The following is a 27,788-nucleotide window of genomic DNA, read 5'->3' on the forward strand; positions in this document are numbered from 1 at the left end:
GTTCGCACGGAATCGCGGCTTTTCCCCATTAGCGCCTATGGCAATTCGGCTTACGAAGGCTTTTCGGGTTACGAAAGTGGCCGCGGAACGAATTAATTTCGTAACCCGAGGCACCACTGTAATTCACTGTCAATTCCGCCAGGTGAATGCAGCCCAGCCTAGCTTCAGAGGCCACTTTTCAAAGCTGGGAGCTTCCCAACTTTGAAAAGCAGCCTTCAAAGTGTGCCTGGCACCCAGGCTGCAGCAGCCCTGAGAAAAGAGCGGGATACAAATAATATAACAACAATAACATTAACAACAACAACAATAATAATAATAATAATAATAATTGACATCTTCCTTTTTTCTTGTAGCTTGCTTTCACATTACAGTACTGGGTATTATAATTTTTTCAATGAATTGTGTCAGTGAGATGTGTACAGATTACAATAGCCACAATTTAGTCATTTTGCCTTCTAGTGGGAGGTCAGGCTTAAATTGGTCTTCAACCCATTTCTTTCTCTTTTTGGTTGTATTTTTAACATTCTCCTTCAAAAGCACATTTCAAATGAGATGATCTTATTTTTTCCCTGTCAGCTGTCTTCATTGTTGCTTTCATATCAATACAGAGAAATCAGGAATACAACTGGCCCTCAGTATTCACAGGGGATCTGTTCCGGGATCCCCTCCCCCCAGCGAATACCAAAATCCAGAGATGCTCAAGCCTGCATTGTCCCCAATGGCGGCATGTGCACGTGGTCACGCCACCATTAGGAGCAACCTCCGTTATCCTGTGGTGGTGCATGCACACTGCAGTGCCACCACTGGGGACAATGGAACTTGCAGTGTGATTGCATGCATGACCCACCATGGGACAATGGGGGCTGTTTTCAATGTTGGCGTAGCCATGTGCCATTGGGGACAATGCGGGCTTGTTGTCTGTGGATGCTTGAAACTGTAGATGGCAAGACCATGGATAATAAGGGCCGACTGTACTATGGCACAGATGATTGTGACTTTAGTATTTAATTTAAAATATATAAATATAACTTTATACTTGATGATTCTATGCAGCACCTTTATAGGTGCTCTTCTAAACCCTAGTCTTCTAATTTTTAAAATACATTCAGTCTCAATTTTCATTAAAGGTTCAAAAAATATGCAGCAGTTATTTTCAATAAGGTTCCCATGCCTATTCCTTTTTGTTCATTTTTTTCCCAAAAACCAAAAATGTTGAAGAACAATTTTGCCATTCCCCACCCCTGGACTGTGTTAGGCCAAGGAAAAGCCTTTATTTAACAAGGAAAGTGAGATATTGGCCTGTTATAGAAAGCCAAAATAAAGCTGCTTTGAGTCACAGTGGAGGTATGGTGTTTCAATGATGCATGCATCCTAAGAGTCCAGAAGTTGCACCAAAGCCATGCTCCACCATACCCCCACTGTGACTCGAAGCAGCTTTATTTTGGCTGTCTGTAATAGGCCATAGTTTAACTACTTGTGCAAAAGTCTCTTCTCTGTGTAAAACAGTAGTGCAGGGATACAAGTTGAGACTTCCTTTTCTGAAATCTGAAATGCCCCAAAATCTGAAACATTTTTCATGGATGGCTGAGATAGTGATTTCTTTGCTTTCTGATGGTTCAGTGTACAAAAACTTTGTTTCATGCACAAAATTATTAAAAATCTTGCATAACATTATCTTCAGGTATATGTGTATAAGGTATACATCAAACATAAATGAATTTTGTGTTTAAACGTGGGTATACTGTTATGTGTGAAGAGTGCAGCTTTACAGGATCCTGCCATGTGGTTCACAATCTCTTGGGAGTTTCCCACCCATCTTTCCAGTTGCTCATGCTTACTTATCCCCATCCCACTATTGTTAATTATAAATATTTTTTTAAAGTAGTATTGCGCAGTTATACTTATTCCAGTCTTCTAGTTCTGAACTGGGCCCAACAGACTGTGGTGGAGTCTTTGTCCTCTGTTTGTCTGAATGGTGTTTTGTCAGAGCCCTGTTGAAATTTAAGGGTGGAAATTGTGCAGCAGCTGTGTGCAATGTGTTCACACTGTTTTCGGTGTGACAGTGTACAGAATTCCACATTTAATTCTTGGCATTATTTAGAGTGTCATCATCAACTTTTAATTATAACGTGCTGCTATAAAAGAGCACTATACTTAATACAGAATATGTCTAAACACTTTAAAAATGAAGTGAAAAAAAGAAACATGCATCTGTTTGTTATTTTAAATTGTGACAGCATGACTGTGGCACAGGGAGGATATGTGATCACAGCAGTACCAGTTTAGCTTTGGCAAATTAGCTAAGTAGCTTGCATTTGTAGCATTTCACACCTTTACATTCTTAATATGCATTGCTAAATATATTTCATCACAGTTTGCTAATTAATGTTCTATGAAAATTACAGCTGCTAATTTTTGTGGTTGACATGGCTCATTTCAAAGTGCTAATAAGTTGCCTCTGTAATGGTGTGATGACAGTTTATAAATTCGGGTTGTACATGCACTGCTTGAAGCATCCATGGGTTCATTAAAGACCACAGTTGGTGTCCAAGCAAAGTTTGAAGTTAGAGCCTTGCTACTCAATGCGTGGACACAGTATATTGTGAGAATCTCAGCTGCCTTTTCTTTTTAAATGACTGACATGTTCTGGTTTCCCCATATCAGAGAACTTCATACTGAAGATAGGGGGGTAGACAATTCATTCTCTTTCTCAGTCTCTCTCTCTCTCTCTCTCTCTCTCTCTCTGTATGTCTCTCTCTCTTTCATTCCTATGTGGCAAACTTTGGTGCCAAGTGGTGGCTGTGGAACTGGGGACCTTTGATCTGTTGCTACATTCTGGGTTGCTAAATAGTCTCTTTTTAATGGCCACTAAACTAAAAACCTTGAGAATATGAAACAAGCTGCTTCTAATGTACAGAATTCTGGAGTGAGAAGAGGAACCATTGGTTCTCACTTGTTTTAATTCTTTCATAGTTTATATTACCCACAATAAAACACTGATCTCTATTCCATTAAATGTCTGCATTTATTAGAGGAGGATGTAGTTTAGCGGTAGAACACATGCTTTGCATGCCATTACCCAAGTTGCAGTACCTAGTATTTCCAATTGCTCCCGAAACTTGTGCCTTAAAACCTGGAGAGCATTTGCCACTCATACTGAGTTACATGAACCAAGGAGCTGTTATGAGACAGCTTCCTGTTCTCTTTGTCATTTTGAGGGTAATGGGTGCAGGACAAAATAGTTATTTATTTATATTTTATTTAGTTGATTTATATCCCACTTTTCTCCCAAATGGGATGTGGAGAGAAACACATGAACTTCCTCCAACTTCTCTTAGGCGTGTTACAGACCGCCCAAAACAGGCGGTCTCACGCCGCTGTCAGTTGCTGCGTCCAGGAACCGCAGCAGCCAAACCGTGCGGTTCCTGGGCGCAGCAACAAAGAAGTGCCAAAATGGCGCTTCTTCCTGGGCCCCAGAAGAGGCACCGCAAAGCGCGAGGCACGTACTCGTGGCACCACTTCCAGTGCACGACGTCCGGATGCTATGCGTCCGCGACATCAAAATGGCATAGGGCACCGCCATTTTGATGCACTCATTACATGCGAGGGGCAAGGTGCGTCAGGAAGCACCGCCCCTCGCGTGTAATGACGGCGCCTCAAGGGGCCCGTCTGTAACGCGCCATAGAAACTACTACAGTAGTAGGATGAATCAGTGTTTTTGAACCATCTCTGGAAGTCAACCCTAGTCTCAACCACAATTGCAGCAAAATCTTTGTGCCACATCTCATAGATAATTAGAAGATCTAGAGCTAACAATAACTGCTAATGCCCTTTTGTCCAAAAAGGGATACATAAATGAGCAAAAGCAGGGGTTTTCTGCACCAATTTGTCATAAATACAATGTGTTGCATCAACTAGGGGAATTTCATAAAATTAAACAGATAGAACTATCTACTTAGCAGATAGAGTGTAAGGTTTTTTTTTTAAAAAATGTCCTCTTAGTATGTATTAATTCAGACAGGTCTAATGTAAGATGGAGCATTGGGGTGTGGTTTTCTGATTACCACAGGGAATAAATTTAACTAGTGTAAGCCTATCTTTGGGTGCACCAAACATTCCACCCCAAATCAACTGTTAATGGTACTAGAAAAATAAATTGCCCAAGTGTTTCTTCAGGTTTTTAACATCTAAACCCATAGCTTCTGCAAAGTACTAGTTTGATTAAAATTGTCTGTTTCATTCTGTTTACAAGTTAGGTCTTGAATTTGATGTTAAACAGTAAGACTTGTTTTAATGGATATTAGTTGACTTTTCCATTTATAGTAGGAGGAAGGTAATGTTTCTACATCTCCTTGGAACCTGAGATTTATTACTTTCAGGGCAATGATTTATTACTTGTACTATAGGGATGCAAATACACGACAAATATCTTAAATTTCAGTAGGAAGTGCCATGCAGTAAACACCTAGGCAGTTACTTTGGATTCCTGCAGGGTATTATTAAACTCTACACTATTGAGGCAGAAATGTTGACACTTAAAGAAATTAGTGAGCCTGATCACTAATGCACATAAGCTCAAGTCATCCATGGGCCAGGGACCAAGGAATATATAACGGGAAGCTGATTACTGATGAGCTTTGGCTAGCTTCTCTCTCTCTCTCTCTCAAGTCTGTGTATGATACATAATTTTTAATTTCATTTCATGTTGTATGACTTTAATGTATCATATGTTTATATATTTTAACTTGATATGTTTAAATACTTTTATGGGTTTTAATGTATGTTATACTCCACCCTGAGCCTTGGGGAGAGTGGGTAAGAAATATTTTTATTATTGTTGTTGTTACTGTTATATTATAAAACAATTTTGGGATAATGTTCTATAGCTTCATATACTTGTTATAGCTTTGGGCCTCAGTTTGTCTAATCTAGTTCTGTTCCAGGTGCCCAAATTTGTCAGGACTTCATTTATTTTAAAACATCTAAGGGTAAGGCTGGATGCAACACTGGGAAAATTTTGATCAGATCTCTGCTATTTTCAGAAAGGTTTAATAGAAGCTGGGGAAGGGTGAAAGAGTGCTTGATTAGTAATTCCAAGGGAAAAGTTGATTCTCTCCCTCTCTTTACTTTCATCAAAAAAGCAATGCCATAGTTGCTATCTATCAGAGAGGCAAACCTACAAACCTGCATAGCTCTCCCTACATCAAGTGTAATTTGACCCCCAGTAAACTAATTGTCTCCTCCACTAAAATGGATCTGGTGTCACAAGCTAAGCAATTTCATGATGGATGGGTTTAACTTCATTGACTTACAGAGTAGTTCTTAACATTTCAGCATTTTGTTAAATCAGAGGAAAAATAAATAAAAGCCTTCAACTGACAGTACAGCTTTTCTCTTTTTCGTTGCAAGATGCTCGTGACTACTCCAGAAAAATGGGACGTCGTGACTAGGAAGAGTGTTGGCGATGTTGCTCTCTCACAGCTTGTTAAGCTCCTTATTCTTGATGAAGTACATCTGCTGCATGAAGATAGAGGACCTGTGCTAGAAAGTCTTGTAGCACGCACTTTGCGTCAGGTGAGTACAACTCCAGCTTTGGATCAGAGGTCTCAATAGAATTATCAGGGAGAAATCATTATTATTATTAAACTTTATTTATAAAGCGCTGTAAATTTACACACCGCTGTACATACAATTTTTTAATTAGGCTGTTCTCTGCCCTCAGGCTTACAATCTAAAAAGACATGGCACAAAAGGAGAAGGGAGTGGTGGAGGGGAAGGGGATGAGGGCCAGCAGTTCTTCTTTACCTCCAAGGCCTGGACCAAGGCAGATGGACTGGAGGGAGGGCTTGGCTTCTTAATGGATGGGTAAACTTCCAGGGAGGCCTGTTGAAGTTAGCCTGCCTCTCTAGTAGGATAATACATATAAAATACATAGCAATACAGGAAATGATTCAATAAAACAGGCAACAAAAGAACATCAAATAGCAAGTGACAGTTATGCAATGCCTGGGAACGCTTCTCCGAACAGGATGGTCTTCAACTCCATTTTGAAGCTGGTTAAAGAAGTGATGGCTCTTGCTCGCGGGGGAAGAAGATTCCATGAGTCAGGGGCAGCGAGTGAAAAGGGGCGAATCTGAGATGGGAAATCCTGGGCTGGGACTACAGACCTTGACTACCAGAACGGAGGGCCCTAGTGGGAAGGTGAGGAGAAATAAAGTCTGATAAGTAAGGAGGGGCCAGCCCATGGAGGGCTTTAAACATTGATAGCAGGAGTTTGTACTGAATGCGGAAAGGGAGGGGGAGGCAGTGAAGGGATGCCAACACAGGAGAGATGTGGTCAGAGCGGTGGGTGGATGTGATAATGCGTGCAGCTGAATGCTGGACAGAGATTAAAGGACGGAGGTGAGAAAGAGGAAGCCCAGTCAGGAGGATGTTACAGTAATCAAGTCGTGAGACCACTAGGGCATGGACCAGGATCTTAGCAGTAGAGGCGGAGAGATATGGTCGGATTTTGACAATATTGTATAAGAAGAATCTACAAGCCTTGGCTGTGGTCTGGATCTGAGGGATACACGACAGAGAAGAATCAAAGATAAAACCAAGACTGCGGGCTTGCTGGACTGGTTGAATAGAAATGTTGTCCACAGAGACAGAAAAGGAGTGTTGAAGGGTGGACTTAGGAGGAAGGACAAGAAGCTCCGTCTTGGACATGTTGAGCTTCACACACCGATGGCGCATCCACTGCGAGACAGCCGTGAGACAAGACGAAACTTGATGTTCAAGCCTTGGAGAAAGGTCGGGGGTGGAAAGATACAGCTGGGTGTCATCGACGTACAGATGGTAGGAAAAACCAAAAGAGCTAATGAGTTTACCTAAGGACAGTGTGTAGAGAGAAAACATAAGGGGACCCAGAACAGAGCCCTGGGGAACTCCAACAGATAAGGGAACAGAGGACGAAGTCTGACCACCTGTGACCACTGCAAAAGATCTGCCAGACAAATAAGATCTAAACCAGTCGAGAACAGAGTCTGAGAACCCAAGGTCAGAAAGTATATCAACTAGAAGGCAGTGATCAACGGTGTCAAAGGCTGCAGACAAATCAAGAAGGATGAGAACATTAGCCTTGGCCTGTAAAAGGTCATTCGAGATCTTAGTGAGAGCTGTCTCTGTAGAATGCCGTGGGCAGAAACCAGACTGAAAGGGATCGAGGATGGAGTTGGCTTCAAGAAACTCAAGACAGCGAGAATAAACAACCCGTTCCAAAACTTTAGAAAGAAAGGGAAGAAGAGAAATCGGACGATAGCTAGACAGAGAGGAGGGGTCAAGAGAAAGTTTTTTCAGAATTGGGGAAATGAGAGCATGTTTGAAGTCCGATGGGAAGGAGCCTGTAGAGAGAGAGAGAGAGATTGAAGATATGGAGAAGAGAGGGCAGAAGAGAAGGAGCTATAGAAATTAGAAGACGAGTAGGAATTGGATCAAGAGGACAGGTTGCAGGTTTGCAAGAGTTCAGAAGTGTAGCAAGTTCATCCAAAGAAGCAGGAGGAAACACAGAAATCAGATAGTTACAGTTAAATTCATCTTTGTGCCTAAGTTGCCTCTAAGTCATTTAATTGTCAATAAAGGCTACCAAAAGCAAGTAATGTATTTTTATCTGTCTCTGTCTTTTGAGAGAAGGGAACTGAGCAGAAGGACTTCTGTAAAGAAGACTAAGAAAAATGATCATTTATTTAAACAAGTATCCTTTGTCCTATACAACTGCGTAGAGTACGTTGATTGCTAGGCATCCCATTCATGTTGTTTGCTCTCATTAGATAACTTGGAAGAGTGTGCAATTACTCAAGACCCAAACTACTGTTCTCTGTCTGCTCTGGGCCTTGAGCTGCACTGCTTATATTGTGTTAAATGTATCAGACATCTCTCAGATTTGGCAAATGCACTGGAAACAAAGAGAGAGATTTTGTAAGAATACGCTTGATATGCTATAATATATAAATTGATCTTTTCTTTTTGGTGACATAAATAAATTTGAGATATGCATACAGTTCCTGAAATGGGTGGAGGACATAAGTTTATTTGTTTTTGTCTTGTCTTTGACAATAACAAACATTTATCTGCAGCTCTCTTGTTCTCTTGTTCTACTGACTGCCATTTTGTTTCTGGCCATAATTCAAACTTGTGGTTATGACCTACGAAGCCCTATAAGACTCAGGTCCATGATATCTGAAGGACTGTATCTCCTGTATGAGCCTGCTCATGTCTTTATATTTTCTGTGAAGTCCCTTCTCTGTGTCCCATCAGCTTCATGGGTGCATCTGGTGGAGACATGGCAGAGGGCCTTCTTGGTGGTTCCTCGTTTCTTAGAAGTTTATCACACTTCTTACCTTTCGCCATGCTCCCGTCGCCCCAACGTCACCGATCTGCCACGGTAGCCTCCTGGTGGGGTCACGGATGGTGCTTTTAAAGGGGAACGCTTCCGTTTTCATCATGGAAGCGTTCTCGTAATTGTTAGGAAAAGGGCCCTTTTTTAATAACGATTTGATCCGTTATTAAAAAAGGGCCCTTTTCCTAACAATTACGAGAACGCTGCCATGGCGAAAACGGAAGTGTTTCCCTTTAAAAGTGCCATCCGCGATCCCACCAGGATGCTCCCGTCGCAGATTGCTGACATTGGGGCGACGGGAGCATGGCAGAAAGTAAGGAGTGTGATAAACTCCTTAGAGGTTGTCCTTTGTAGGCAGGTGACCTGGTAGGTTTTTGAGGACAACTGCTCAAGGGGAAAGGGCTTTTTATGTGTTGTGGTGTTTATATTTGTTGTCCTTGTAATGGTTATGTATTTATTGGTAAATTAAATATGCTTTTAACATTTGTATGATGTATTTTAACTGCTATATCCATTTTCACTTTTGTAAGGCACCTGGAGTCCTGGACTGGGCAAAAGGAGCATCATAAATAAATAAATATCATCCTTCTTTGTTCCCTAGTAGGCTGTCTTCTCAACTTGAATCAGATAATTTACTGTCATCTTAGAATGATATAACCTTACTTTAAAAAGTAAATCCCCCATGTTGCAGTATAGGGCACCATCCCTCCGCCCCATGAAGCCCCTATTTGATGGTTTAGGGACCAGAGGGCTGTCAAAGTATAACAGGATAAAGTATAAGTGGAAACCAGGGTTTTTTTAGCATGCAACTTTATTTTGGCTGCTAAGAAACAAAAATAACAATCTATGGTGCGGTAGAGACCACCCCTTTTCACGGTGGATCGGGGCCAGGGCAGCCTCACCAGCAGCCCTGTGTCCCCAATCCACCATTTTTCCAGGCCAAAGAGATGCAGCAAAATGCCGCTTCTCTTTGACCTGGAAAAGGGGTGCCCTTGCGCCTTAGGCACCAATGGCACCCCGGCGCTAAAGAGGAAATAGGGGCATGCTCCCTTTATTCTCTGCATCGTTGGTGCAGCCGTTTGTTTGCCATGCCAACGATACGCAGGCCCAAAAGGAGCTCCATTTCGGAGCTCCTTTCTGCACCTGTGCCAGGCCTCCGTAAGCGGCATGGGGTGGCGCGGACATGGTACGTGCATGCAGCACTGTTTCAACGCGGCACGTGCATGACATTGTTATGCGCACCGTGTGGACGGCACTGCATAATGATGGCGCCCCCCACACATACTAGGGTTAGGGAGTGTGTGGTTGGTGTGTGGCCCCTAACCCTAGTATCTCTGGGAGTACGCTGCATACTGCACCTATATCAGGTTTGAATACATGCAAAAGCTAAATTAAGCCATTACAGTCATCCCTCCATATTTGCGGATTTGATATTTGCGGATTTGAATATTCACGGATTTCATTAATATGTTCTCTCTAGGACTGTCTAGGTGCTCCAGTGCAACTCTGTGGTCAACTTTAACTAAAAGTTGCACTGAAAGACCATTTGTAGCTACTCCAGTGCCATTCTATGGTCAGTGTATGTTGGACATTGACCACAGAGTTGCACTGGAGGACCTAGAGATTCCTAAAGAGGTGTCCTCTCAGGTAAAAACAGTGCTTTTGTTATTCGCGGTTTTTCCATATTCACGGGGGTCTTGTTCCCCTAACCCTAGCGAATATGGAGGGACAACTGTATATAAATTAAATAAATTAACACACTATATTCTTTGTAGCAGGGGGTCAGACTAAATGACCCTCAGATTTCTTTCCCCGTAGGGTCAGACTAGATGATCTTTGGATTTTTTCCCCACAGCATTGGATGGAAGAGAGAAGTTCTGCTCTTGCTGTGGGGAAACAGGGCTCACCTCTTCCCCTTGTAACTCCTGGGTATGGTACACTCCTACCTGAAAACCCCTACATGGTTTGGGCCCAGGTTACCTACAGTTTCACCTTCTCCCTTACAATTTGCCCTGTATACTCAGGTCCTCTGAGAAATGTTTGCTCCAACCAGCCAGGACTAAACTGGCAACATTTTCTAAGCAGACCTTTTTATCTGCTGCCCCCAAACTGTGGAATAACCTGCCACAAGCGATACAATAGCTGAAGATGCTTGACTGCATTTAAAATAATGTGCAATAGCAATAGCACTTACATTTCTATACCACTAAGCGGTTTGCAGTGTGTTAGCCAGTTGGCCCCAACAAACTGGGCACTCGTTTTACTAATCTACAAAAGGATGGAAGGCTTAGTCAACTGGAAGCCCTACAGGATTAAACTCATTGTTTTGACTGCAGTACTGGCATTTAACCACTGCGCTATCAAGTCTCCTTTAAAGACACATCTTTCTTGCAGGCCTACCCAATTTTAAATTATGACTTTTTAAGTATGTACTTACTGGTATATGGGTGTATTTTAATGATTTTATAGTATTGTCCTTTACCTGTTAATTTATGTGTTTTCTTTTTTAATTGTGTTTGGTATTTTAACATCTTGTACCCTACCTCGAGCCTTGAGAAGAGACAGTAAAGAAATAAAATCACCATCATCATAATAATAGTTGTTGTTGTTGTTGTTATTACAAAGCCTCCCTGCAGGAGGAAGCTGATAGGCCGGTGGAGAGGAGAGGGGGAAGGAAGGCAAAGCATGGCAAAAGTACCTGTGCTGCTTGTTTCCAGTCTCTTTCCCCCCTTCCTGACCCTCCTGCCAACACAGTACAGACCTTGACTTCCCTATTTCAAAGAGTTAGAGAGCCAGCCAGGGAAACACCAGAGGGCTGAAGGAAAAAGGGGAACCGGAGGATAGTTGAGTAATACATAGGAAGCAGTACCGATGAAAGCCTGATCTTTTCACACTTTATTTATTTGTTTGTTTATTTATTTACTGTATTAATATCCCACTCTTCAGATACAAAGGCTCTCAGAGTGGCTTACAGATAGTTAATTAGACATTTCCCTGTCCTCAGGCTTACAATCTAAAAAGACATGATACAAAAAGAGAAGGGAATGGCTCTGGGGAAGGGGAATAGGTCCAGTGGTTCTTCTCTCCCTCTAAGGCAGGGGTAGGCAACCCTTTTGAGCCGGGGGCCGGGTTGCTGTCCCTCAGACAACTGGGGGGCCGAAGCCAAAAAATAAACAATTAAATAATTTTTTAAAAATTAAATAAATAAATAAACCAGGACAAATGTAGGACAAAATTTTCAAATAGAGGGCACTTTTTAAAATAAAAAATGGAGGACATGCGAAAAAATTTGCTGATTTTTAAAAAAATGTTAAGATAAATGCATGTTTCTGAGGCTTCTATAGACAATTGCCCCACCATGCCCCTCGCGCGAAACGCCAAAGGCCCCGGAGGCAATTGGTGGCAGGACCGGGCTGGGGCCGGTCCCAAGGCCTCGCCGGGCCGCATCCGGCCCACGGGCCGCAGGTTGCCTACCCCTGCTCTAAGGCCTGGACCATGAGAGATTGACTGGAGGAAGGACTCTTCTTCTTAATTTAGGCCAGGCCTGATGCAGCTGGGCCTGCTTTGTAAATTATAAAGACAAGCTCCATTAATTCAAGGAGTATCTGCTCTTTCTGTTGGTCAGAGTCAAAGTATTCTTTATTGAATAAGTCTCCAGACTATTTCAAAGTAGCAGAAACAAGCAAACAGCTAAAATAATAAAATACCAGAAATTATATACAATTAAAACAAACATAAAAAAGATCATTCAGTTCCTCTGTGCAAGAAAAAAACCTAGATTAATGCTTTTTCTATTTCTTGTTTCCTCAGGGTAGCAGCTTTGACAGCAAAAAAGGCAACCCTATGAGTCACAAGAAAGTCAGTTTGCTCTCATCATCCCCCTCACCCTAGCTTCCAAAGAATGGGGCTAAATAATGCTTTCTAATACTGGCATAAAGTTGACAATGCAATTAATAATATGTTGGATCTTAAATTAAAGCCCCACAAATACAAAGTCTGTCTGTCCTGAACAGAGATGCCCTGATACTGCTTTTTCTGTAGGTAGGCAACTGATGAAAGAGCCGAAGGTTCCTCAAATTAATGGAACCTGTCTGTAATTTGAAACCATCAAGAGCGATTTGTTGAGTACTGAGATACTGAAAGGTGCAGAATACCTGTATTTATGAATGATATATGCTTCTTCATGAATTGCAAACCAGACATTTTAAACTATGAAACTGGTTTTCAGTTGAAGTTGAAAGATTTATTCTATGAACAAAAGTTGAAAGTTTCCAGCACAAAACTCTTAAAAGAATATACAAACAAGCCCTTGGTATCCACTGGAATTTGGTTCCAGGACCCCCATGGAAAACAAAATCTGTGGATGCTCAGTCCCATTAAATACAGTGGCATAGTAAAATGGTGTCCATTATATAAAATGACAAAATCAGGGTTTGCTTTTCAGAATTTATATATTTTACAAATATTTTCAAGCCATAGATGCTTGAGTTCATGGATAAAGGGCTGACTGTATTCTACATGATCACATCTTACATACTAAAGAGCAGAGCTGCCTGTCTTTGATTAGAAACCATATTGTGTCGCAGCACCATGCCTGCCAAATGCATTAATTCTGTGTGTAGGTTCTATAACTTTTATCTTTAAAAAGGAAAGGTTCATAAGATGTAGAACTCTCAGAAAGTGATGTAGACTTTTTGAATTTATTCAAATTAATTGAAAACCAAAAGCAGTTAATGCCATTACTCATTAGATGCAATGCAGGTGTGAAAATGATTTTAAAAATCTTCAGAGTTGGGTGAAATGTTCTTACCAGAAATAAAGCTAGCTAAAGTGGTGCTTAAAAATTAAGCAGTTGTAGATAATCCAAATTAAAAGAACTCAGAAAATCCTTACTTAAGATATGGGAAGAGTGATTCTGTTGTAAGCGTCTGAAGAACTCTTACTGTGATGTAGAAAGAGAGAATTCTTTGTGGATTAGATGTAATCACAAAGCCCTGTGGGGGAGCTGTGTGCCAGATAGCCTTTAGCAGTGTCCTTTGCTGAGCAAAAAATTTGGTCCATTCAGTTCAAGGGTCAAGCTACAAGCACTTTGCAGGGTATAAGCTTTGTATTGGAATTGCTGATGTGACCTTAACTAAGAATATAAAAGCATAAATGCACATTATGCACTTTGTGAATTTTTAAAGGTTGCTTTTACAAGTTATTTAAATTGAATTGACAAAACTTTTTAGTAGAAAAAGGCTTTGAGCTTTGCTCATATGCTATGGAAACGACATCAAAAGGTTCTTCTGAAACTAATTTGTAGCTTTGATGTTTCAAGTTGTGCATTCCTGAAAATAACAGGGATGTAAAATGAAAATGCTTAAACGTTTAAAATAGAGATAGAGGGTGGAAAACATGTAACCATACCGCTCACTTAGCAAATATCCACTTAGCAAATTAATACAGTTGATTTTTTTCTTTTTTGCTCCAAGAAAAATGCTACAGTGTCACCTTTTGGCTGGTGTGATCATAAATGTCTTTTCTGATTTCAATACTTGTTTAACTGAATGATTGAGAGAGGTTCCTTCATCTTAGTTTGGAATTAGCATGTCTGCTCCAGGTTTTACTGAAGAAGTCTCAGAAAACTCCATGCAGGTTTGCAATGAGCACATAAGAATCCCACCCCATCTCTATCCATCCCCCTTTGTTGCCCAAATATATCCATGAAGAGGAGAAAACAAAACCAGAGCAAAGAGACTGATAGTAGTGGTAGAGAGAAAAGCCTTCACTCTGAAGATTTATATGCTACCTTTCCATTGCAACCAGATCTTTAAGAGAACAGATGCTTCTGAGTGTGATCAACAAGATCCATTTCTGCTGAGAAGTGTGGGGATCTCCATCTCAGTTTCCAGTCTTTAGTCTTTCTCAGTCTTTAGACTATTGCTACTGCAAGGTCTTTCCAGTGTCTCTTGTCTTGGAAGATGAAGGGTGGATTTAGCAGGAATGCTTGCTTCAAGAGACTGAGGTGTGAAGAAGCCATAGATTAGACTCATAACAGCCCAGTGCTTTCTGTAGAGAAATTTATTTACAGAATGCTTCTTCCTCATTTCTGAATATTAGTGCAACTATTACTTCAAACATGCATATTATTTTGTCCTTTGGACACATGGGGGAAGATGGTTTTTACATCATCATTTTACATCATCATTCAGATGAAATACAGGAAATAAATGTCCAAAATAGAAATGTTTCTCACTATCCTGGGCCAAGGAATCTTTTTATTTTTAATCTGAAAGCAGGAGAAAGCTCTGTGTTGAAAAGAGTTCAGCTTTTTAAATAATAATGAAGAAGAAGAAGAAGAAGAAGAAGGCACCAGAACATTATCATACATTCTAAAATGAACATTAAAAGGTTATTTTGCACACAGAATAGTCAACAGTGCAGAAAGGTCTCATATAACTATTCAGCCTGACATAGCATTCCAATGGATAAGAAAAGGAAAGGATACTTTTCCTGTGAGAAACACATCTCTCAACCTAGCTTTGAGAAGATGTCTACTGAGGATTTTATTGAAATCACTCTGCTTCTCCATTTTCAAAGAGAACGTATAAGCTGCTTCTGTGCATAAGAGTAATTTTAGTTAATTTTAAATAACTCCTACTTGTAGTTAAAACGTTTGGACTTGGGCCCTTTCACACTACACAGTTCTAGCTCTTGTGGTTCTACTTTGACTGCCATGGCAAAATCCTGGGGTTTGTACTTTAGAGAGGCACTAGATCTCTCTGGCTAAGGATTCTAAATGCTACTTTCTAAACTGCAGATCTCAAGATTCCATAGGATGCAGCCATATTTGGTAAAGTGGAATCATAGCACTATAATTGTGCAGTATGAAAGATCCCCACCACCAGAGTGGTGGCATCATACATGAGATTCCTGTGGCCAAATCAGGCATCTCTAGTAATGGGTGAACTCCTGGTGTGCTAGCTTTAGTTGTATATATGCAGTTCTGAAACACAGTAAACTTTGTGCCATGAATTCTTATGTGTCATCTTATTACTCACCTTTGAATGGCCAACTAAATTTCCACTTGGCATGGGTTTTTTTCCTTGTACAGTGGTACCCCGGGATACGAATGCGCCGCCTTACGAAATTTCCGGGTTACGAAAAAAATCCATTGAAAAAAAACTGTTCCGGGTTACGAAGGTTATTTCGGGTTACGAAAATTTTTTTGGTGCTTTTCGGCGCTTTTTCGCACGAAATCGCGGCTTTCACTATTAGCGCCTATGGCTTTTTCAGCTTACGAAGATTTTCGGGTTACGAACGCGGCGGCGGAACGAATTAAATTCGTAACCCGGGGTACCACTGTAATTTTCAATACAGTTAGTTTCCCCATATTTTTCTCTCACTTGCTCCCCACCCCCAGGTTAGGCTTATTCTGAATATATTTGAAATACAGAATTACACTGAGAACATGTTGGAATGCTTGAAGCATAGTTTTAAATTCTTTATGAAGATGCAAGTTAGGCTAATCTGCCTCATTGGGATGGGCAGGCAAGGATAGGAAATTATAGTGGAGATAAGAAAGTATTTTAATCAATCCCTAACTCTTTGGATGTGAAAATGAGACACATAGCTGAAGAAAACTTCCTTTTTAAATGTGGTGCACTGCAGTTCATGAAACTAATGGTGATTAGTTACTTGTTAAAAGATAACGTAATGGAAATAGTGGTGTTCTAAATGTAGAACTGTCAACAGTAGCATCCTTATACAGTACTTTGTTTTCTTAATTTCAGTCCATTCAAGATTACTCTGCTAACATATTTTCTTTATTACCTTGCTATGGTAATATTCATCCTCTAAAAAAATTGTGTTTGATTACTGTTGCAACTACTATTGTCAGCTTTGGCCCTCTTCAGTGCTGTGTCCTGTGCCTTGGACACCTTTCCTTTACCTCAAAAACCTGCATCTTTTGACATAAAGCATGTACTTGCCTCCTCACTGGGACCAGTTTCAGTTCCTCAAGTCAGTCAATATGATCTTCTCAATAAACCAGTGGAAGAATGAAAGGAGACGAGTCTCACATGCTATACAGTGCAATGGCCAAAAACCTATTTCTTAAAAAGTCCAGTGTGTTTTGACCTTATCACCAATTGCCCTTCTTCAGGGATTATTCAGTTCTTAGAATTTGTAGAGTTGCAGTCTGCACTCTATATAAGTAGACCTTGGAGTATTAGAAGGAAGGCTTCCTTTTAGTGCTCCTTTTGATACTGCCTTCCTTCTAATACCCAAAAGTCCACTTATAAAGAGAGTGCAAACTGCAACTCCAGAAATTTCTGGGACCTGAATAGTCTCTGAAGAAGGCCAATTGGCAATAAGGCCAAAACCTTTTGGGCCTTTTAAGAAATACAAATTTTTTACCATTGTATAGCATATGAAACATTGGCGGGTTACAAACCGCCACTAACGACGCACTCCGTGCATGTTAGAGTTAGGAAGGGGCATGTTAGGGTTAGGAAGAGTCGCCCCTTCCTAACCTGCCCCAACATGCACGGAGCACGTCGTAAATGGTGGCGCCCATCCACATGGGCGCCGCCATTTTGATGCCCTGGACACTGTGCATCCAGACATGTCGCGGCGGAAGTGACGCCGTGAGGGCGCGCTCCGCCCCTTGCGGCGCCACTTCCGCATTTCCAAAAGGAGTGCCATTTCGGCACTCCTTTTTCGCTGCGCGGGGAAGCCTCGCGGTCTGGCCGCTGGGGCTTCCCTCCGCAGCAAATGGCGGCAGCAGGAAAACGGCCCCTTGAGGGCCGTTTGTAACCCGCCATTGTCTCATTTCATTGTTCCACTTTGAATACTTGATTTCCAGTTTTTTTCTTTTGCTCCTTCTCTAGAAACCATCCTGATATTGAAGGGACAATTGCCAAGTCATCATGCCAAGCTGGTCCTCTTCCTTTAATATTAAGGATGAATATTTGTTTAAGCCAGAAGAGAAACATAAAAACACATGCAATAACGTATGATGGCAGTGGCATGATGATGACTGTTGTGTGGAAGTAGAGAGCTTATTGAACTGGTGATAGACGTTTCTCTTTGTCTTCAGCTTTAAACCAGTTAGGTAGGGTGGGGCCATAGGAGGGGTTGAGTGTGGCACAGTTTGTATGAGAAGTCCAGGTGTGTATGATTGTTTTATTATGATTTACAGCTGTTTTGGAGCACCATTGAATCACACATTTTTCTGCATAATCTCCTCTTGAAATCTGTGTTTACTGCTGCCCCTTCATTGCACTGGTTTTCTTTTGGGTTTGTTTCTCATTATCCCCCATCAGCCTTGTGCTGCTGTTCTTTATTGCAGCATTATTTATAAAAGCATTTCATTTTAATAGCTTGAGGGGGTGCCAGACATTTATTCAAAATTAAATAGCAGATGTCACAAGTTTAGTACTGGCTTCATGAGACTTTCACCTTAGGAAGTATTAGATATGAAGTGCTTATTGGAATATGACCTGTGATGTATTTTTTTTTTAAAAAAAGCAGTACAAATGAGGCAACAATATGCGCCCAATTTGTAAAAAATATGTTTAGCCTTGTATCGCTTCATTTTGCACACTCTATTCCTTATTTTTATAACCCCACTATGGCATGGCATGCCATATTGTTGTATTGTTTTATATCCCTTCAGAATAATGTTAATTTTCAATGTACAGTGGGCCCTTGGTATCTGCTGCGGTTTGGTTCTGGGACCTCTTATGGATACCAAACTGTGTGACTGTTCAAGTTCCATTATATACAGTGGGGTGGTAAAATAATGTCCCTTCTATAAAATGACAAAATCAAGGTTTGCTTTTTGGATTTAAAAAAAAATATATTTTCAAGCCATGGGTATAGAGGGCTGATTTTAGAGGTTATAATTTCACCGGAGGCTGTCACCTTCAGTGAAGAAATTAAGTAGCCCAGTGGTTTGACCAGTAATTAACTGCCTTCCCTTCCCTGACTTAGGCGCGTTCTAGACGGGCCTAAGAGGCGCCGTGATTACGCGTGAGGGGCGGCGCTTCCGGACGCGCCTTGCCCCTCGCGCATAACCGATACGTCAAGATAGCGGCACCCTATACAGATTGGCGCCAGCATCTTGACGTAGTGGATGCTCTGCGTCCGCACGTCCCAACCCAGAAGAGACGTCGCGAGTGCGCACTTTGGCACTTGCGACGTCTCTTCCGGGTTGCCGGAAGGAGTGCGATTTTTGCGCTCTTTTTTGCAGCGCGGAGGAGTCACACAGTTTGGCTGCTGCAGCCCCTTCACGCTGCAACCGGCAGCGGCCTAAGACCGCCCCTTTTGGGCGGTCTGTAACGGGCCTTAGATTGTAAGAATAACAGCATAGATAGCATGTAAATTGTTCTATATTGAAAGTGTAAAACCTTTACCTGACAATAACATATATTAGGATTCTTTTTTGCATTCTATTCTGCTTTAATAGTGACATGTGAGATAAACAGAGAGATGTAGGTGCTTTCTGCACCGCCATTTGGGACGTCCTCCGGACGTCCCATTTTAAAAAAGGGGCGTCTCTTCTAGACGCCCCTGGGCCTAGTACGGACTCCGTCCGTACAAGATGGCGGCGGCCCTTCTACATGGCCGGCGCCATCTTTGCGTATCGGACGCTGAGCGTCCGTACGCGTTGCGCCGCTTGTGACGTAGCGAGCGCGCCCCTGGCGCCTCACTACGTCGCAAACGCGACGGAAAAAGAAGCTCCATTTTGGAGCTTCTTTTTCGGTCCACGCGGGAGTCGGGCCGTCTGAAGGCTCCGGCTCCCCTGCGGACCTACTGGCCCCCTGCGGACCTACTGTACCCCGCCGTAGAGAAAGAGTTGATTGTACTTTTTAGCTGTCAGTTGTGATTTTTCTCAGAAAAATCATATGGGTGTTCATCCATTGCAAAATAAAACTGAATTGCAAAGTTTTTTTTGTTAATGTTATGTACTGTTCACTGTTTTTGTCCCCACCAGATTGTTTGTACTGTTAACAGAGGCTAGTGAGGTTAAAGTTCTTCAAGCATCAGGATTCATTTGTTTAATCCATGTATAGCATAGCTATTGAGTAGTTGCTTAGTTACAAATGCATTTTGTTCTGCATAGTTAAGCCAAATATATATTCATTTCAGTGCTTGGATTCTAAACTGAATATACTTTTTTGGTGTATGCCTTTACATTTTACACATCTTTTTGCACATTTTTGCAAGCAGCTGTACATATTTTAATATGTAGTAGTAATCTTGCTAAATAAAATGCTTTGAGAAATGCTTGCTAGCATAAGTCCATACAAACATATGATGGTTTCACATTCTTAGATAAGATCCCTTTTCTCCCATTAGTTGTTTTAAGTAGTAATAGTAGGAAGGATGTTTTCTGAGAAATTTAGAGCATCCTGCTGTTGCATTTTTAATCTGAATTTCTTAATCTGCCCCTTACATATATATTTAAATGATCACTTTCAAACTATATACTTATCAGTTTGGTGAGTCTGTCTCCAATCACTTCTCAGAGAAAATAAGTTCTAGAAGTGGTTGCATGTTAGAAAGGCAACCTTTTGGAATCTTTGTGTGAGGGGAAAAGTAGGAAGAAAAAGAATTTACGGGAGAAAAAAAGACAAGTGGAAGAGGGAGGTTATGCAGTGCAAATACGTTTCCTTTCAAAAACTGCTTTGCTTAGGAGAAGCAGTTTTGAAATATGACAGCTTGAACACATGTGCTGTTTTCTGTCTAATGGCAATCTCTATGTACTGATGTAATGTGCTTAACATATTCAGCATGCTTAATGAGTAGAAAATAGATGTTTTTCTTGTTTGCTTCGTGCAGTAGAGTAGAAGAAGAATGAAGATTTTTCATGTCCTTTAGGTTTCATATCTCTTAAATTTCAGTGTTAGTCCCATAATTTACTCAATTAGATGCTTGATAGGTGGCGGAAAAGAAAATCTGTAGCTATTATAGATTTCAAGGAAATGAGTTGGAGTTGCTGCACGTTGCAACTGTTTGTGTTCCCCTGCTTGTTTTCCCTGCAGGAAAATGCACAGAAACATGCCTTGAAACATGTATAGCTAGGATTAGCAGTCTTGCCTAAACATGTTCAGAATCACTAACAACAACTGCATCAAGGATTCCAGGGCACATATCAACCCAGTTTCTTGAGGGAGAAGGTTCGCTGCTTAAATTCAAGCCTTTTTAAATCCATGTCTGTATGATAGGCATCTAGATCTTAACAGTACCGTGTGACTTTGTTATCAGCTGGGGTTTGGTTCCAGCATCCCTCCTAGATAACAAAATCCATGGATGCTCAAGTCCCATTAAATATAATGACATAGCAAAATGTTGCTCCTTATATCAAATGGAAAAAATCATGGTTTGTTTTTTGGAATTTATGTTTTTGGGAATATTTTCAAGCCGTAGATGCTTGAATATGTGGATAAAAAATCTGTTGATAAGGAAGGCCAGCTGTACTTGAAGGATGAGTATTGCACCACATCTACCAGGACAGAGGCGTCAAGTGTAAGGCACTCAATCTCCCCATCCATCTCTCTCTTTCCACTTTTCATAGAAAGACCTTTTTGCTTCTGTCCCCTTTGTCCTCATACTTTCCTGCCAGGAGTGGGAGAAGGTCTTTTGAAAGAAGAGAGATTATCAAGCAGGAGATGGAAGAGCTTGTGGTAATGTCAGAATCCTGTCTTCTGATTTAGAAGTATTTTTATCTCTCTCCTCACTTTTGTTTTTCTGGGAGGATGGGGTTCCAGTCAACTGTAACATATCTTTTAATGAAAACTACAACCATTATTGTCTTTCTCCATCTTTAGCTTTTATCAATAATTGACTACAACATTTTGAATTTTGATCAGTGTTTCTTAACCTTACCCTATGAAAAATTATCTAAACCAGCACACTTGCTCACAAAGTGGGCAAATTGTTGGCCTACTATTATAAGATCCAGAAAAAAGCTCTGTCGATACATTCCTTTTCAAATTAAAAAATGTTCCATTGCAGTGCTGAAAATATAGCATAGGGATTAACATATTTAAGTACCTAATGCAAACAGTCTACATTTCTATAAATATTGCTGTCTTTCCTGCAGAAAGAAAACATAAAGACAGATTCTGTAGACCATATCCTCTAAACTTATTCTTTCATTATAGATATGCCCCCTTCCCAAGTTGGCAGCTATCTAAATCTTTGCTCCAATTAGTAAGCCTAGTTCTAATTCTAACTCTCCTGAAAGCAAGATTTCCTTAAAATAATTTAACAGTAACATTTTTGCATCAAGAGGGATTAACATATCCAGCCATGTGCGCAATTAACCTTCTAACCTGTGTTCACAATTCTTACTTTCCTGTTTCCATCATAAAGAAGTCTGTCCATAGAATGGTATTGGCAACAGTTGAATTTTAAATACATTTCAATTTGTGTGGCATCACATAATGTTAGTGCTAAAACTTTTAAGTTTTGTTTTGGAGTTGAGCTAATTATCTTTAACAAAATAATCTTCATGGTTTTGAAGCCTCATAGATTAAAAATGAAATGAATGTATGATTTTTAGGACATGTAGGAAACCATTTTAGCTGTGGTTGATAAAATAAAAAGTCCTATCCCTACTATTCTTTTCTCAGGATTCTTTGCAGTAAGAGTTAGTGATACCTAAAAGCATTCCTGACACGACCATAAAAACTGCCTACGCTCCTCCTTTCTTTTTCATGCACTAGTTTTCAGTAATTGCAGAAATGATATGGTGCCTATATTTCCTCACATTGTTACAGTTACCTGTCAATTAGATACACCTATAAATCATGACAGGATTGCTCTTTGACTCAAATCCGTTTCAGTATTACCGTTCTAATGTGGAACAGTGTTGCCTACAGACTACTTGGTGTACAAATTAAATTGCTCACTTTTAATCAAAAGCAAGTCTTGTCAGTTCTTAATTCTTAAAAGTAGAACTGCTCCCATGAGGCTTTTCCAGTTAAGATTCTTGAAGCAATTTTCTTGAAGCAATTTTTTGCTCTATTCTTATAGTCTATTTATAACTCTGCCCATCCACCTACCTACTGCTTCTGTACCATCTTTCTAGCAGTTCTAGGTAGTTTAGAACAAAAAACATAGCCATTGGGGGAAAAGTCACAGAAAATCAGTTTAAATGAAAGCAAAATGGACCAGGCATAAATAACTTGTTGTCCTCCAGCTGTTTTTTGATTGCAACTCCCATTATCACTTGCCATTGTCTGTGATGGCTAGGCTGATGTGAGTTGAAGTCCAATAAGAGAGTCATAAGTTGGCTACCTATAACTTAAACATTAATATCAAAGAATTATGTCTTTAGGAAATAGGTTCCAGAATTTGGGGACAGCCTCTGCAGGACCATTGCTCAGATAGGAGGACTCTTCCCCCCCCCCCCCCCAGATTTAGTGGCCCTAAACTTGCAAACTTGAAACTAAATTTACAACCAATACCTTGAATTAGGCCAGGAAATAAAACTGACAGTATAAGTGTCTCAGAACAGGCTAAGCATGTACCTGCCTCTCAGCAACTAGTATAAGATATGCTGCTACATTCTCTATCAGTTGAAGATTTCCTGTCATGTTCAGGGGCTTCAGCTTGTACAGTACAGGATCACCATATCCAGGTGTGAGCTATCTGAGAGGAGAGAACCTCCTTATTGCTCAATGTTTCTTAGGACTATGTACTGGGTCAAGTAACATTCCCCTAATTTCTTAACCTAATCATTTCATAGAGACACCTATCGGCCACAAATAGGGTTATCCCCTCATGGCCATAACTGTGCCATACCACCATTATCTTGAGTTTGTTTGGATTCTCTCTTAATCTATTCCATTTGATCAAAGTTTCCAGAAGAGCAGCTTCTGAATGCTTTGTAAAATATTTATTTGCAGTAGGCTAATCAATGCCACATTTCCATAGACTTGTGAGTGCACTCAGATAAATGTTAGAATTGGACCTGAATCTAAAATTTCTACTATGTTTCAGCAATAACTTGTCCATCCTGTTAAAAATTTCATTCATGCCATGTTTGTACTGAACACAACCCCCCTTGAAGATCTTACTGTAATAATTCCCTCTCCTACGTATGCTAGTTTCAGGAACAATTCTTAATGTTTGAGAACAGTTCTGTAGACCAGAGGCAATCTGGATCCACTGCTAGATATCTCAGTGATCTAAAGCAGAGTGACAGAAATTTTGGATTCTAGTTCTTGAGCAATGGAAATGAACAAAAAGTTTCATTTTTCTAAATCAAATCTAACAAAATTATAACCCACATTTGGGTTATAATGTTGCTTGAAGAATGAGAACATTACCAGGTTTGGCAGAAATGTTTGTTCCAATGTGTTGCTTTGGCTTGTTGATTTGTTGGGTTTTTTGCTTTTTTCTAAATTAAACTATTGAAACGAAGAAGGCTATGATGAAACTAGGAGTGGGGTTTTGTGTGAAAGGCTGTGTGCTCAATTCAGGTTAAGTATATGCTCATAGGGCATGCTCTTCCTTATTTTCAGCATATATTGCTCAGCCTTTTGGGAATTGAAGGTTTTCAAAGACAGGGCTTTTAAGCACATGCCATGTACTTCTTTTAAACTGCTCTTTAGCATGTTTAATTGTATGTTTTAAACTGTTTTTAATGTGAGCCAGTGTGGCATGGTGGTTGAACAGCAACTCTGGAGACAAAAGTTCAGTTCCCAGCTGGGCCATGAAACCTATTGTGTGACCTTGGGCAAGTTACATGATCTCCGCCTCAGGAGAAGGCAATGGAAAACTTCCTCTGACCAAATTTGCCAAACAAACACAAAAAACAAAAATCCCCTTAGGATTGCCATAAATTGGAAATGACTTGATGGCACACAGCAACAACAACGTGTTATTAATAGTTCAGTTCCATTTAATGTTGCTTTTTTTGTATGGTTCACCTTTATTGTGCTTGTTTTAATTTTTAAGCTGCCTTATTTCCCAGGTTCTGGAGTTGTTGTTGTTGTTTTCTGCTTTTTTGTTTTTGCTTGTTTGTGGTTGTCTTTTGGCGGGGTGAGATATAAAGAAGCAAGAGAAGAGAAACAAGAAGTCATTCTCACCCTGAATCTTTTATGTTTAAATGGCTCATGTAGGTTTACTATGGAGGAAGGAAGGAAGGAAGGAAGGAAGGAAGGAAGGAAGGAAGGAAGGAAGGAAAAGGCAAGAGCAGGGAAATAAAATCCCAGATGTATAGGTCTGTCCACTTCTTTTGCACACACTGTACAAACTGTTAGTACTCTCACCAGCTCTTTTTCTGTTACAATGGCTATTGTTGATTTATATTTTTAAATTAAAATTAACTTTGTGTAGTCTTTAATAAAGTTGAGAGTACAATAATATTTTTTCTTTTTGTTACAGGTTGAATCTACGCAAAGCATGATTAGAATCTTGGGCCTTTCAGCAACACTGCCTAATTACCTTGATGTTGCTACATTTCTCCATGTCAATCCTTACATTGGACTGTTCTATTTTGATGGTCGTTTTCGGCCTGTTCCACTTGGACAGACGTTTATTGGGATCAAGACAACCAATAAGGTGATTTTTGTTTGAATTAAAGAATTTGAAAAGCAATTGTGAAGGAACTGTTCTTCAGAAGATTTTGAAACACTGTGTTTCCACTTGCCTGAAGTGGTGACTATACCTTCCCAAACAGAAACAGTGCTTGAGAATGTGCAAGTACATTTTGTTTCCATTTGCCCCTTTACATTTTTTGTATTTCCTTTCTTGTTGTCTACTTCAGATATGACTTAAGATAGTAAACTACTTTGGTGCAGTCAAGTTACATTTCTTTTATTTTACAAAGTGCTTCAGAGTGCTACATGATGGTACTGCATGAAACATTATTTAATATTCAGAGCATTATCTTGCTTGATAGTGTGATTCACAGAGGCTGTTTCAGTATCCATTGTGACAAATCTTGAACATTAGGATCAATGTTTGGTATTAAATGGAATGGGGTGTCAGTGACCAAGAAAAGGAGAGACAGTCATTTCCATTGCTGTCCAGAGAGGAAGCTGCTGGCTTCTGAATAGCCCATTTTTCAACACCGGGCTTCTGATGCTCTGAGGAGGCTGTTTTGTAAAGGCAGATCAAGCAGAAATCCTAAACACACTTACGAGGAGCTAACTCACTTTAATTATAGTTTGTTGTGTTTGTGGCTTCAAGTCATTTCTGACTTACGGTGACTCTTAAACCGCACGGTCCCTAACCCTAGCATGGCATGGTGGCGGCCAGATGGTGCCGTCCCGTCTACATGGGTGCCGCCATCTTGGCATAACGGATGCACAGCGTCCGTACGTCGCCACGCATTGCTTACGTCACAAGTGCACCAATGGTGCACTCATGACATAAGCCGGGCGCCGTAAAAAGAACCTAGAAGAACTGGGTTCTTTTTACTCCAGAGGGACGCCGTGCTATTTGGCTGCTGCATTGTCTCTTTGAAGAGAAACAGGCCACCGCCAGGCCACCCCTTTGGGGAGGTCTGTCCCAGGCCTTAATTATAGTAGAATATTATAATCTCCATATGCATACAATTACATTGTAACTCCAACTACACTAGTTAGAGGGGATTGCTGTTTTGAACTCTTTTATGCAACAGCATGGAGATTATTTTTGTGAGACTCACTTTTGCATTATTTTTTAGTATTCCATCTGATTCACAAATGTGCTCATTTGCAAAACACTACAGCAACAGTGAATTGTCTCAGTAGGAGGAAACTGTCTATGTAGGAGGAAATATTTAGCTTATCTTTTTCCAGACTGATTGCCCTTGTAATTCTGTTTTTCTTCATTAAGCTTGGATTTGATGGGGCTTTTTGCTATACGGGGTTCTCATTATTGCATATTTTGCTGCAGTAATAGATATGGCAGTTTTAATTTTATTTCCTTGCTGGTGAGTTATTTATTCACTACAATCAACTACTATTTTGTAATGATGTGCTATAGACAAAGTCTCAGTTAAGACTTGGAATTCCCTGGCTTCATTTTAAGCTGTTGCTGCCTTAATGATTGATTCCCGTTCCACGACCCCAGCCCCTGAGAACTGGTGTTTTAGTTACTGATCAGGAATTATTCAAAGGTTAAAATCAAGAGAGAGTAAATGGTAAATTACTTTTCTGAAGCTGTATTGCATCAATGTTAATATAAGCTTCAGGAGACAATTAAAGTTAGCATCAAGAGCTTGAAAATAAAGTTGAGGTTTTGGTGGTTTGCTACATTTTATCTTATCCAGGAGGAAAATATGAAGACCAAATACTCTTGGTTAGTCTGTTCTGAGCTTTATTTCTGAACTGGAGCTGATATCAAGTAAGGATTCCATGTGGCACTGAGCATGTTCATGCATAGTGTTATTCTGTAGCCTTAAGTTACATTCCTATATAGACTTAACTGGGGATTACATCTCAATAACTTTTTATATGAGAACTCTTCTTCTTGTTGAATTCAGTTCCAACCTTTCTAGCCAACCTGGCAACTGGTAATTTGGCATAGTAGTTAAATGGTATTAGAGCAAAGTGCTCCACCATTACTTTTTAGGATTATTTGGTGACTCTTCGTTCTCCCATTATTATAAAGCATGGATTGGAAAAGTGTGGGCATACTCCACTCAACTTTCCAAAAAAATAATAATAATTAAAAATGCCCTAAACACTAGGGGATGTGGCAATGAGAAATTTTTGTCATAGTTGTGCAGAGAGAAGACAAAATGACTTCTCATTTATTTCCAGGTTTCAAAAATGCCTCTCCTGAGTTGGCAGCAGCCCTCCCCACAACAGCATGGGGTGGGTTTTGCATTTCATTTCCCCTCCCAGTGTTTTAAAAATGAGAAGGTGTGAGTTAGGTAAGGGATGCCACCCTCTAGGGCTTGTGTGCCCCACCATCCAACCCTTTGGCATTGTCTACTCCTGGCTTGTGAATATAGGTCAAGGATAAATAAGCATCAGCTGCTCAGTTCAGCAAAGAGATTGCCCATGCAGTTTCTTGAACATGAAACTTGATAATTTTTCCAATGATTCTGAAACTTAACTATTCTGTAGGGCTGCGTGCAGCTGCTGATAACCAATTTTGTCTGTTCACAGAACAAGGACAAGTATATCTCCACTTGATATCCTGAGTACAAATGATGTATTTCAGTCATGCCTTAAGCAAAGTCTTGCATTCCAGTTGGCCTTGGGGCTTATTAAAGGGTCATTCAAATTGTTGCACTTGATTATTCCATTATAACAGTTCATCTACAACTAATGACAAGAATAAGTTGGTCAAGAACAGTGAGAGAGACAGGTGGTAGATGTTATGTGTTTGGGAAGAGCAGCACTTCTTTATAGGCCAGCAGTGTTGCCAATTTCGCGACTTTCACGCGAAAACGTGGACTTTTCAGAGCTTT

General features: G+C 40.4%; 1 protein-coding gene across 1 annotated transcript in view; it reads left to right on the top strand.

Annotated features, from left to right (window-relative positions):
- The window catches only part of ASCC3 (activating signal cointegrator 1 complex subunit 3), a 349,893-nt gene that overhangs the window by 89,490 nt on the left and 232,615 nt on the right, over positions 1-27,788 (top strand). The window contains exons 11-12 of the mRNA XM_042478523.1: positions 5,410-5,574; positions 24,767-24,943. Coding sequence (XP_042334457.1) covers positions 5,410-5,574; positions 24,767-24,943 — 342 coding nt within the window. The remainder of the gene's footprint in view (positions 1-5,409; positions 5,575-24,766; positions 24,944-27,788) is intronic.

Source organism: Sceloporus undulatus, chromosome 1, assembly GCF_019175285.1.
Source record: "Sceloporus undulatus isolate JIND9_A2432 ecotype Alabama chromosome 1, SceUnd_v1.1, whole genome shotgun sequence".
Taxonomy (NCBI): Eukaryota; Metazoa; Chordata; class Lepidosauria; order Squamata; family Phrynosomatidae; genus Sceloporus; species Sceloporus undulatus.